We start from the raw sequence: 13201 nt of genomic DNA, 5'->3' as shown, positions 1-13201 counted from the left end.
TCCTATATGCATCCAAAGCCAGGTTGGATGAGGCCTTGAGCAAGCTGGGCTGGTGGGAGGTGTCCCTGCACAGGGCAGGGGGGTTGGGACTGGATGATCTTTAAGGGCCCTTCCAACTCAAACCATTCTATGAAGAGAATCTGCAGAAAGCTCATTTCATACCCTCCAGCAGGGAGGTTTTCGCTGTTATCTCAGCACTCAGCACTCCAGAATTTGGGACGGATGAGTGTGGGCTGTTTTGTTTGGGTTTTTGCTTTGTTTCTTCCCATTGTGTGCAGCATCTTTTGTTTCCAAGCTAAGCATGTAATTAGCTGTGAGAAAATGCAGAGAGGGAGAGGGAGAGAGAGGGAGACTCCTCCAGCAGGTTTCCATCTTGCTGCCGTTGGCAATCCATTAATGAGGTCTAATTACAATGTCAGAAGGCTGTGTTCTAGCCCAGTGACTAATTGACTTTGGAGATGCAAGAGCTCTTTTGTTGTTTTAAGCCAGGGGAAAGCGAGAAGGGAGGGGAAAATAATTGTTAATTAGTTTAGTTCTGCTTTATCTGGAACACAAAACAAAATATTAGTTACCGAAGCAATTCTCTGCCTGATAATAGATGTTGGCCCTCCTGCAGCATTCTCTCCTCCTGCATCTGCAGCTGTTTGTGGCTCACTGCTCTCTGGTGTTCCCTAGGGAGGGGTTTGCTGCCTGAAGGAGGTCTGGTGAGACCAAAAAGGTGACTCTGGATTGAGAGTTTTCATTGAGTAAGGAGCATAGTATGGAGAAACATGAAGATTGCTCCTTGGCTGGGGGGATGGCTGGGTGGAGGGATGGATGGATGAACAGATGGGTGGATAGATGGATGGATGGATGGGTGAATGGATGGATGAATAGATGGATGGATGAATAGATGGATGGATGAATAGATGGATGGATGAATAGATGGATGGATGAATAGATGGATGGGTGGATGGATGGATGAATGGATGGATGGATGGATGAATGGATGGATGGATGGATGGTTGAATAAACTCTAGGAAAGATAGCTAGGGAGAGGCAGATCTAATGGTATATTCTCCATAAAATTTGAAGAGCTGCTCTGTCTCCATGTAGGGCCTTTTCTTTGTAGCATCCAGGAATATTGCTCTGAAACAAGGAAGTTGGTGATTTAGGAAGATACTCTGTCTCCTAGGCCCTTCCTCAAGGTGGCTTGCAGAAGTTTGAAGGAGAAATGAATCACAGAAACACAGGATGCCAGGTTGGAAGGGACCTCCAGGATCATCTGCTCCAACCTTTCTAGATAATGAGTTTGCCCAGGTAATGAGTTGGAATGGTGTTCATGAAGTCCAGTGAGGACAAGTGCAAAGTCCTGCACCTGCATCCCATCCCTGGAGGTGTTTGCAGCCAGGCTGGATGAGGCTCTGGCCAGCCTGATGTAGTGTGAGGTGCCCCTGCCCATGGCAGGGGGGTTGGAACAGATCCTTGTGGTCTGATTCTATGATTCTGTGGGGGGAGTAACCAGTTCAGAGCAGGGGTTGTCCTGCTGGAAAGCAGCTCCATGGAGAAAGACTTTGGAGTCCTAGTGGACAGCAAGTTCTCCATGGGACACCAATGTGCCCTTGTGGCCAAGAGGGCCAATGGCATCCTGGGGTTCCTCCCTGTAGCCAGCAGGGCTCGGGAGGTTCTCCTGCTCCTTTGCTCTGCCCTGATGAGACCACACCTGGAATACTGTGTCCAGTTTGGGGCTCCCCAATTCAAGACCTGCTGGAGAGAGTCCAACAGAGGCTATGAGGATGATGAAGGGATTGGAACCTCTCTGCTGTGAAGAAAGGCTGAGAGCCCTGGGGCTATGGTGTTGTCAGACAACTACCTCAAAGCTTACATGAAGGAAAAGCAAACAAAAAAAAAAAAAAGTGAAATTAGTTTCTAGAACTTTCAGCAAACTTTTATTATTCACCCCAAACATGCCTGCTACATGGTGGTGACATCTCTGCCCAGGCCAGGCTGTTCTGAAAAGCTTCTCACATAGTCTCAACTATAAATATTTTGATACAAAAAATAAACATCCCCACCCCACTCCCTCCCCCCCTGAACCCAAGCCCTTGTGCTCACACCCAGTGGTGGCCTCCTCCCTCCACACCCAGCCAGACTACAGCTGTGGGAGACAGGCAGCTTTGGATGCTTCCAGTCCACCTTGTTCTGTTGTCTTGCCAGTGCTGGGAATCCAGGGACAGAAGAAGAGTTGTCTGAAAGGTGTTGAGATGAACTTACTGCTTTTGAAGGTGCTTCCAGGTGTGGGATAAGGAAGGAGGTAGTGAGCTTCTGGTTGACACAGCCATAAAGGCAGCCCAGAGGAGGCCATGGTAATGATGAGGGGGCTGGAGCACCTCTCCTGTGAAGATAGGCTGAGGGATCTGGGGTTGTTCAGCCTGGAGAAGAGAAGGCTCCAGGGAGACCTTGGAGCAGCCTTCCAGTAGCTGAAGGGGGATACAAGAAGGCTGCAGAGGAACTGTTTGCTAAGGCCTGCAGGGACAGGACGAGGGGCAATAGTTTGAAACTAGAGCAGAGCAGATTGAGATTGGATGTGAGGAACAAGTTCTGCACCACGAGGGTAGTGGAACACTGGAACAGGTTGCCCAGGGAGGTGGTTGAATCCCCATCCCTGAAGGTGTTGAGGCAGAGATGTGGTGCTGAGGGCCATGGTTTAGCACCAGACTTGGTAGAGTCAGAGAAAGGTTGGGCTGCATGACTTTAAAGGTCTTTTCCAACCCAAATAATTCTATGATTCTATAAACTAGCAGCAGCAGCACCCTATCCTAGCTGGTCTGGGAGATCATTGCCCTGCTTCACCTACTTACTGACAAAGGCTCCATGCTGGCAGGAATAGCTCCCAGTCAGAAGCTGATCAGCAGCTCTGCCCTTTTGACACTCAGCAGCTGAGTTGATTTTGAGTCACTCTGACTTTTCACTTAAATTATCTCAGGCCCAGAAACAAAAGATGCAGGAGAACACAGCAAGGATTCACAGAACTCATAACCAAGTGCTTCTTAACACACACACACACACACACACACACTCTCACACACACTCTCTCACACACACATATATATATTAAGCTTTAAATCAAACCCACATCTTCCCCACCCCCCCATCCCTCCCCCTTTTACTTATTTTCTTTTTAATGCATGCAACAAACATTAGCATGGTCTAGCTGCTGGTCACACACACAGTGCTCTGCCCTCTCTACAAGGCCTGCTCTACTTTATACTTCTTCTCTTTTAAACAAATGCAGGTAGATTAGACACTGTACAAATAGAAGCTGGCTCACAGCACTGGGGCCAAGCCACCCTCCCTTACAAGTGAAGGAGCTGTGGTTCTCTTGGGGAAGGAGGGAAGTTGCTGCTGGTTTGGGGCTCTTAGATGATCTTGTTCTCCAGGGCTTCGATCCTCTTTGCCACAGCATCCAGTGAGGAAGAGTTAAGGGAGGAAAAATAATTAATGACTGAGAGGGCATCTGTGCAGAACAGTAAATGGCAATGAATCAGTGATTCATTACTCAGGCCCTCCCCCGTCTTGCAGACTGGAGCTAACTTGCTGGGAGCAGCAGAATGCTGTCATCATCTGCTCTGGCATTTGCAGGACTCTTCAGGTTGATGCACTTCTACTGGAGGGAGCAAATGCTCAGGCATGTGAGCCCAGGCTGGTGTGCAGCTCTACCCGTGCTGTGAAAGGGGAGACATGGACTGGAGTGTGCTCTTGAGCACCTGACGGCCCTCCCTGACCTGGAGCAGTCTGTGCTGCCTGAGAGCTCTTCCCGGAGCTGTGTGGTGTGTTGCAATTTGCTGCTCATTTCACTAATTGCTTTTCCCGATGTGCTTGGGAGCAGCAACCCACCGGGTGAGAACTGCTGAGGTACTCAGTGCCTTTGCCTAATGTAAGTCGTGGATTTCACTCCATGTGAGTGCAAGAGGAACACAAAAAGCCCTGAAAGGTGTGACTAAATTAGGGCATTGCTTGCTAGCTAACAAATCTCCCCAGCCCTGGGTGAGCCACCTCAAGTTTCCCTGATTCCTGTCCCCACCAGAACTTGGAATCTCCTTCAGAAGTGTTTTCATTCTCTTGTTTCTCTTTCAGCCCCTTTTTCATGGGCTGCCTGCAATGTGATAGGACCTAGCATGCCACTTTAGTCTGCTCTGGTGAGACCTCACCTGGAGTCTGTGTGCAGGTCTGGAGCCCTCAATACAGGAAGGACATGGAGCTGATGGAGAGGGTCCAGAGGAGGGCCATGAAAACGATCAGGGGTTGGAGCACCTCTGCTAGGTGGACAGGCTGAGGGAGCTGGGGGTGTTCAGCCTGGAGAAGAGGAGGCTCCAGGGAGACCTAATAGCAGCCTGCCAGGACCTGAGGGGGGTACAAGAAGGCTGGAGAGAGATTGCTTGCAAAGGCCTGGAGGGACAGGGCAAGGGGGAATGGCTTTAAGCTGGAGAAGGGAAGACTTAGATTGGATGTTAGGAACAAGTTCTTTACTATGAGGGTGGTGCAACCCTGGAACAGGGAGGTGGTTGAGGCTCCTTCCCTGGAGATATTCAAGGTGAGGCTCTATGAGGCCCTGGGAAACCTGATCTGGTTGAGGATGTCTTTGCTGACTGCCCAGGATTTGGACTGGATGACCTTTGGAAATCCCTTCCAGCCATTCTATGATTCTATGGCAAAACAGAGTCCCACAGGCTCAGTTCAGCTGGAAACTACCTCAGGTCCCTGGAGATACTTACAGTGAGCAGTGACATAGAATCATAGAGTCAGTCAGGGTTGGAAGGCACCACAAGGATCATCTAGTTCCAACCCCCCTGCCATGGGCAGGGACACCTCACATGGGAGTTAGTCTCCCAGAACCGCCTTTTAGCCAGCTGGGAGAGTTTGGACCAACCCATCTGACTACTGGACCTATCCAGCTGAATTTATCCAGACCACCAACCATACAGTCAGAGGAGGTTTGCTGTAGAAGAGCCTCTTTCCTTCCAAAGCTGTGAAGGAATATGGGCAGCCAGCTCACATGTGCATTGCAGACATTTACCATCACAAATACAATCCCATGCATGGAGCTCTGAGTGACTTAGCTTCATGTATGCATGGGTCTTGTCTGCTCCAGGAGCAGTCACTGCTGCTTTCAGCCTTCCCTTTCTGCCCTGTTTCATGGGACCTGCAGCTTGCAGAGGGAGTGGCATCAGCCTACACTTGCCCCATGGTCCCACACAGGTCCCACTGGCATCATTTAAGCATCTGTCTACAAAGCGCTCCAGGGCTTGGTGCCTACAGCTGATTGCTGCCCTGCAACGGTCTGGCACATTCTGCTTTGGCTCTGTTGGTGTTGGTCTGCTCAATCTGTGTCAGCCCAGCAGCTATTCACTCTGGTACAGGGCCTCTTCTTCCTCCATACCTTCATAACCCAAAAGTCCTGTTCCCCAGCTTCCTGACACCCACCCACCCTCTTTCACCCACCAGGAAGATTTCCCCACTGGTCCCTTCAGAAAGCATAACCCGAGCCACTGAGTTCTGAGCAAACCCAGCTTCTAAAGGATATATTTCCTCTGCAGTGCATTTATCAGGTCTTCCACTTTTGTCTGGAACTTCACAATAGCTTTGCATTCACAGGGATCTTCCTCTGTGGATTAGGATAGGAAGAAGATGAATTAAGTGGCACAGAAAAAGGGATTAAATCAAAACTAATGAGACAAGTGAAATGAAGCAATTCTGATTTTTTTTATCAGAAACAGGGAGGAAATAAAAATATCATTGCTTCTAATTAGCTGACTGATCACTTCTGGCTTTAACCTCAAAAGACTGGAGGAGCTCACATGTGCTGCTTGTTGCACAGGCTGTGCACAAAAAGGCTTTCCTGGATTCCCAGTTTCCACAAAACCTGCTGAGCTCTGATGCTGCTGCTTAAAACTTGCACCCAGAGATGTGCACCTGACCAAAGACAGAGCTCAGAACAGCCTCTGTCTTCCCAACAGCATCACCATGGTGGTCATACTCCTGTGGCACAGGAGGCACTGGTTGCCACGTGAGAGTCTAAGACCCCTTTGGCATTGGCGTTCTATTGCCTGAGCAGGCCAAGTGATGAGCATCACTCAGTTTGCTGAGCTCTGTCAATCATTTGCAGAGCTTCAACAAGAGCAAGTGCAGGGTCCTGCAGCTGGGTCGAGGCAATCCCAAGCACAAATCCAGGCTGGGCAGGGACTGGCTGGAAAGCAGCCCTGAGGAGAGGGACTTGGGGGTGCTGGGGGAGGAGAAGCTCAGCAGGAGCCAGCAGTGAGCACTTGCAGCCCAGAGAGCCAAGCAGAGCCTGGCTGCAGCAAGAGAAGTGTGGCCAGCAGGGCCAGGAAGGGGATTCTCCCTCTCTGCTCCACTCTGCTGAGACCACTCCTGGAGCTCTGTGTCCAGTTCTGGAGCCTCTGTTACAAGAGGGATCTGGAGGTGCTGGAAGGTGTCCAGAGAAGGGCCACAAGGATGAGCAGAGGGCTGGAGCTGCTCTGCTATGAGGAAAGACTGAGAGAGTTGGGGTTGTGCAGTCTGGAGAGGAGAAGGCTCTGAGGTGACCTTCTTGTGGCCTTCCAGGATCTGCAGGGGGCTCCAAGAAAGTTGGGAAGGGACTTTTTAGGCTATCAGGGAGTGACAGGACTGGGGGGAATGGAACAAAGCTGGAAGTGGGGAGACTCAGACTGGATGTGTGGAAGAAGTTCTTCCCCATGAGAGTGGTGAGAGCCTGGAATGGGTTGCCCAGGGAGGTGGTTGAGGCCCCATCCCTGGAGGTGTTTAAGGCCAGGCTGGATGAGGCTCTGGCCAGCCTGCTGTAGTGTGAGGTGTCCCTGCCCATGGCAGGGGGTTGGAACTGGCTGAGCCTTGTGGTCCTTTCCAACCCTGACTGATTCTATGATTCTATGATTCTGTGATTTGTTCCTCAAGAAACATGAACTGAAACTGGAGCAGGAGCAAAGAAGGGGTACTGTGAAGGCTGAGGAAAGAAAGGAGGTGTTCAGAAGACCTCACTGACTCAGCTCAGCTGCCAGGCAAACTAATAGAGTAAAGATTAAGGGAAAGGACAATCACTTGCACAAAACCACGAGGGGATAAAACCAGTCATGAGTAAGCTAAAGCTGGATATTAAGAGAAGATTTTTAGCTCTCTGTTGATCAATAAAAGCAGGCATTGGAAATGAAATACAAATAATTCCTTCCCAATTTTTTTTTTTTTGGTCATCTCAGATATAAAGATTTTAACCCCAATTGATCATTTTGTAAGCCAATAATTTCTCCAAGTTGTGTTTTCACTTGTTTTGAAAACTGTAGCCTAAATGTGTTTGTATTCTTGAGAGATATTCAAGTACAATATGTTGGGGGGTTTCATCCAGCTCCCATCATCTTTTTCCCATCATTTCCTGCTTGTTGAAGTATCCATGGCAGAGAGAGGCTCTGTCTCCAACTCCTGGCAACTCAGTCCTGTAGACACAGGACCCTGAATGGGGTTGTCCCTCTGAGTCTTCCTCAGGAAGAAAGGAAGGTCCCATCTTTAGCAATCTGAGACCAAGGCACTTGCCCAGACCAGGACATCATGCAAGGAACTGAATCTGATTTCCCTGAGGCAAAGTCTCTAACTTCCCAAGTACTTCTAATATGAATAATGGCACAGGTTGCCCAGGGACTGGTTGTGGACATCCCCTCCCTGGAGGTGTTCAAGACCAGGCTGGATGAGGCTTTGAAGATGTCCCTGCCCATGGCAGGGGGGTTGGAGCTGAATGATCTGCAAGGTCCCTTCCCACCCAACCCATTCTATGAGTCTATGAATTTAGACTCAAGGAGAATACCAGCTGAGGTCACCTACTACCAACCCACTTGGGATTGCCACAAATAACAGTGTTAGAAATTGCAAAGGAAGGGAAGAAGGAGACTGACATTTGCCAGTGTGTATTGTTTCATCCAGCTGATGCTTTGGAGCATCTCCACATGCCATGAGAGCATCCTGTGGGGCCAGGGGACACTCAAGAGCATGTCTGCACACTCATGGGAAGTAGAGCTGAGCTTGGCAGAGCTCTCTAGGGAACTAAATGAGCCCCATCAGAGCTGTGTGCTCTTACTGGGAGCTGGAAAGAAACAAACATTTGCCTGGCAGGATGAAGGAGCCTGAGCACCTGGACTTGCCAAGAGAGTGCCAGGCTCCTGATGAGCCTGGCAGTGAAGCTCTCAGAAGCTCTGCAAGGTATTCAGGATCTTAAATGAAGCCTGAGAGTTTGGGATTCACTGTGATCAGCCTGATCAAGCAGATGAGCCAACATTTCACAGGAGGGATATGATTCCTTCCAAAGAAAAATCTAAATTGCCTGTGTTAGTTCTATTTTAGACTCAGGTTATTTACAGATCAATATTCTTTGCATTTGGTCTTATTCTTTACCCCTTCTCCTCGTGCCTGCCTCCCACTGAGGCCTTTCCTTCACTAGGCTATCAAAACAGGAGCAACTCAGCTTTCATGGTGCACAAATGTAGACACCTACAAGTCCTGCAGAAGGTACCAGATGCTTATTTCCACTTGAAATGTGTCTCCTCTCTGCTGCCTCTTTGGCTGTGGGAGCAGCTAGTGGTTAGCCAGCTTCCAGTCAGCTCTCCAGTTTTGTGATGATTGTCAGATTAAGCCAAATGAATCAACCCTTAGCTTCTCTCAGGAGCATCTCTTCTGTCCTTATGTCACTTCTGACTCTTCTCAGGGCCTGATTTAATAATTTTGGAAGAGGAAGGTAGAGAAAGGGAGAAAGGTGGAGAAAAAGGGAAGGAGAAGGCAGTTTATGAGAGGGGGAGATGGCTGAGGGGGCAGAGCAGGTAACCACCCAAAATATTGATGTCTCATGCTCCTTCCATGTGCTCTGCCAGCTCAATCCACTGAGAACAGAAAGCTTTTTGTGACATCCACCTGAATGGACATTTTTGTCCTTCAACTTTCAAATGCAGTGACCAACTCCCCCCCAAACCCCTTCCCCCAAGTCCCCACTCTCACCAATGCAGATTTTCATTTGCAGCTTCTTCCCAATCTTGCTGATGGTTCTGAAGTCAGCTGTGTAGAAGTAGTGCTCAGCTACTGGTTCTGAAGCAATTTCTCTCAGCTCATCCTCAACTGCATTGCCAACTCCCACAGCAAACATCTTAAAGCCTGTGAGCAACAGGAATCTGTCAGCTGGGCAGCCAGGAAGCATTTTGCTGCTGTCATACCAACCCCCAAACAGTTTGCTCATCTTCTGGACCATCCCCATCCTCACCAAGCTCTGCAGAGGTTGGAACAGGTCACACAGAGAAGTTGAGGGGACTCCAAGCCTGGAAATGTTGAAGACCAGGCTGGGTGAGGCTTTGAGCAACCTAGGCTAGTGGAAGGTGTCCCTGCCCATGGCAGGGGGTTGGAACTGGAGGATCTTTAAGGTCCATTCCAACCCAAACCATTCTCTGATTCTGTGTTCACAGGGAAATTAATCCCCATACCCTCTACTGTTAGAGACTTCTTTCAGCCAGGTCAAACAAGGGGGGAGCAAAAATATTTTTGCAGGTGAAGCCTTACTAGAATTATCCAGACAGTGACACTAGCAGCACGAGGAGAGTGGTTTGGAGACACAAGAAAGGAGAGATCATCACAATCCTCTGACAGGAGCATGCAGCCCACTAACAGGAGAGCTACAAAGAGCAACAGCAAATAGTGGAAGCCTGGAAAGCCAATCACATCCTGGGCTGCAGCAAGAGAAGTGTGGCACAGCAGGAGAGGGAGGGGATTCTCCCCCTTTGCTCAGCTCTGGTGAGGCCACACCTGGAGTACTGCATCCAGTTCTGGAGCCTCTGTTACAAAAGGGATCTGGACATGCTGGAAGGTGTCCAGAGAAGGGCCACCAGGATGAGCAGAGGGCTGGAGCTGCTCTGCTATGAGGACAGACTGAGAGAGTTGGGGTTGTGCAGTCTGGAGAAGAGAAGAATCTGAGGAGACCTTCTTGTGGCCTTCCAGGAACTGAAGGGGGCTCCAAGAAAGCTGGGGAGGGACTTTTTAGGCTATCAGGGAATGACAGGACTGGGGGGAATGGAACAAAACTAGAAATGGGGAGATTCAGATTGGATGTTAGGAAGAAATTCTTCCCCATGAGGGTGGTGAGAGCCTGGCACAGGTTGCCCAGGGAGGTGGTGGAAGCCTCATCCCTGGAGGTTTTTGCAGCCAGGCTGGATGTGGCTGTGAGCAACCTGCTGTGGTGTGAGGTGTCCCTGCCCATGGCATGGGGGTTGGAACTGGCTGAACATTGAGGTCCCTTCAACCCTGACAATTCTACGGTTCTATGATTCCAAGCTTCACAGCAGCCTGGAGCCAGCATTCATCAACCCATGTGGTGGCAAAGCCCCAGTGCCAGGCAGAACCCCAGTGCCAGGCAGACCTGTGGTTCAGCAAAACTGTAGCTGAATCTCTTTTTGAAATTGCAGCTCACACAATCTGTCAAGAGCAAGCCCTGCTGTGAGCTAAGGAGTGCCCAGGTACTCTGCTTCACTGCCAAGAGATTGATTGGCCACCTCTGGCTTCACCCTGCTCCTGTTGGGCTGAACTGATGTTCTCCTGTTAGCTGGAATGGGGACACCAGGTAACTCCTGCTCCCCAGTGTCTGTCAGTGCTGGTGCATGGCTAGACACTGCTAATGCTTTCTCCTCCTTCCCTTTCTGCATTGTCTTTCTACCTCTGGGAGAGGTTGCTCGAAGAAGTGGTGGATTCCCCATCCCTGGAGGTGTTCAGAAAACCTCAGGCCATGGCACTTTGGGACATGTTTTAGTGGCTGTGGTGGGGCTGGATTGAGAGTGGGAGTCGATGATTCATAGACTCATAGAATGGTTTGGGTTGGAAAAGGCCTTAAAAGTCATCCAGTGCCAACCCCCTGCCATGGGCAGGGACACCTCCCACCAGCCCAGCTTGCTCAGGACTCATCCAGCCTGGCCTTGAACACCTCCAGGGAGGAGACAGCCACAACCTCCCTGGACAACCTGTGCCAGTGTCTCCCCACCCTCACTTTAAGAATTTCTTCCTAATCTCCACTCTCAGTCTCCTTTCTCCCAGCTCAAAGCCATTGTCCCTCATCCTGGCACTCCCAGCCCTTGTCACAAGTCCCTCCCCAGCTCTCCTGGAGCCCCTTCAGGAACTGGAAGGCTGCTCTGAGGTCTCCCTGGAGCCTTCTCTTCTCCAGGCTGAACAGCCCCAACTCCCTCAGCCTGTCCCTATAGGAGAGGTTCTCCAACCCTCTGATCATCTTCATGGCCTCCTCTGGACCCACTCCAGCAGTTCCATGTCCTTCTTGTGTTGAGGTCACCAGAACTGGACTCACTCTAAGGGATTTCTTCCTTGTCTCCAGTATGAATTTCCCTTCCAACTAAAACAGTTCTATGATCCAATATTTGTTGTTTCCAAAGTTCAACTCCAGGAACATGTCTGGAGTTGACTTTTATAAGCATCTTGTTATTTATCCTTCTGCCATTACTTAGGAGCAGGTGTTGGAGATCTCTATGCAGGGACAAAAGAGAAGGAAGAAACAAGGCAGAAAGTTTTGTCCTCAGAGAGGAATAAATTCTCTAGCTGCAGGCTCTAAAGACCTTTAGTTTTAGAAGAGCTGAGCATCACAACTCACTTTGTGAAGATCAGCTTCTGAGGAGCTCCTTCCTGACCTCTATTGTTATGTGCTAGCCCTTAGTCCCATCTAGTGGTGGAGACTGAAGTCAGGAATGAAGGATTTAGCAGTTCTTTACAGTGAGGGTGACAGAGCCCTGGAAAAGGCTGCCAAGGGGGATTGTGGAGTCTCCTTCTCTGGAAAATTTCCAACCCCACCTGGATGCATTCCTGTGCAGACTCCCCTGGGTGATGCTGCTCTGGCAGGGGGGTTGGACCTGACGATCTCTTGAGGCCCCTTCCAACCTCTGATGATCATGATACTGTGAAATTTCAACCCACCACACAGAGTCACACCTGGGCTGACACTAGATGCAGTGCCTGCTCCAAGGGGGAATTCAGGAGACCTACCTAAGTCTTTGGCTCTCTTAGCAGCATCAGTGATGTAATCTTGTGAGCGGCCATCAGTGAAGACAATTCCCACCTTGGGGACCCCAGGCCTGGCTCCATTGATGTTGGAAAAGGAACTGTCAACCAGGTACTTCAGAGCCTGCCCTGTCATTGTTCCTTTCTCCATGTAGGACATTTTCTTGACTGCTGCTTTGATGTCCTTCTTGTTCTTGAACTGCCCCAGTGGAAACTCCTGTCTGACAGAGCTGGAGTACTGAACCAGGCCAACCTGGGCTTGTTTCTCTGATACCTCCAGAGAGTCCACGATTTGGTTGATGAATTTCTTCACCAGCTCAAAGTTCTCAGGCCTCACACTCTTGGAGCCATCAATCAGGAACACAAGGTCCAGGGCAGATCCTAAGCCACCACTGCAAGCTGAAGCAAAAGATGAGAAGAGGGCAACACAAGACATCCACTTAAGCCCCCAGTTAATTAGGTGGGAAAGCATCACCCTGCTGTCATTTTATGCCCACTGAAAAAGGTTTAATCATAGAATTGTTAGGGTTGGAAGGGACCTCAAGGATCATCCAGCTCCAACCCCCCTGCCATGGGCAGGGACACCTCACACTACAGCAGGTTGCTCACAGCCACATCCAGCCTGGCTGCAAAAACCTCCAGGGATGAGGCTTCCACCACCTCCCTGGGCAACCTGTGCCAGTGTCTCACCACCCTCATGGGGAAGAATTTCTTCCTAACATCCAATCTGAATCTTCCCATTTCTAGTTTTGTTCCATTTCTCCCCCACCCTATCACTCCTTAACACCCTAAAAAGTCCCTCCCCAGCTTTCTTGTAGCCCTCTTCAGATACTGGAAGGCCACAAGAAGGTCTCCTTGGAGCCTTCTCCTCTCCAGACTGCACAACCCCAACTCTCTCAGTCTGTCCTCAGAGCAGAGCAGCTCCAGCCCTCTGCTCATCCTCAGGGCCCTTCTCTGGACACCTTCCAGCACCTCCAGATCCTTCCTGGAACAGAGGCTCCAGAAGTGGACACAAAGCTCCAGGAGTGGTCTCAGCAGAGTGGAGCAGAGGGGGAGAATCCCCTCCCTGGCCCTGCTGGCCACACTTCTCCTGCTGCAGCCCAGGCTCTGCTTGGCTCTCTGGGCTGCAAGT

General features: G+C 50.1%; 1 protein-coding gene across 1 annotated transcript in view; it reads right to left on the bottom strand.

Annotated features, from left to right (window-relative positions):
• Nucleotides 1-3294: 3294 nt before the first annotated feature.
• Nucleotides 3295-13201, bottom strand: part of MATN1 (matrilin 1) — a 33473-nt gene continuing 23566 nt past the window's right edge. Inside the window, exons 5-8 of the mRNA XM_054395358.1 lie at nucleotides 12055-12468; nucleotides 9028-9180; nucleotides 5564-5644; nucleotides 3295-3448 (exon numbers count right to left, since the gene is read on the bottom strand). Coding sequence (XP_054251333.1) covers nucleotides 3399-3448; nucleotides 5564-5644; nucleotides 9028-9180; nucleotides 12055-12468 — 698 coding nt within the window. The 3' untranslated portion in view covers nucleotides 3295-3398. The remainder of the gene's footprint in view (nucleotides 3449-5563; nucleotides 5645-9027; nucleotides 9181-12054; nucleotides 12469-13201) is intronic.

This window comes from Indicator indicator, chromosome 33 (assembly GCF_027791375.1).
Source record: "Indicator indicator isolate 239-I01 chromosome 33, UM_Iind_1.1, whole genome shotgun sequence".
NCBI classification, from domain to species: Eukaryota; Metazoa; Chordata; class Aves; order Piciformes; family Indicatoridae; genus Indicator; species Indicator indicator.
The sequence above is the reverse complement of the archived record's forward strand: the minus strand, read 5'-3'. Positions and strand labels throughout refer to the sequence as shown.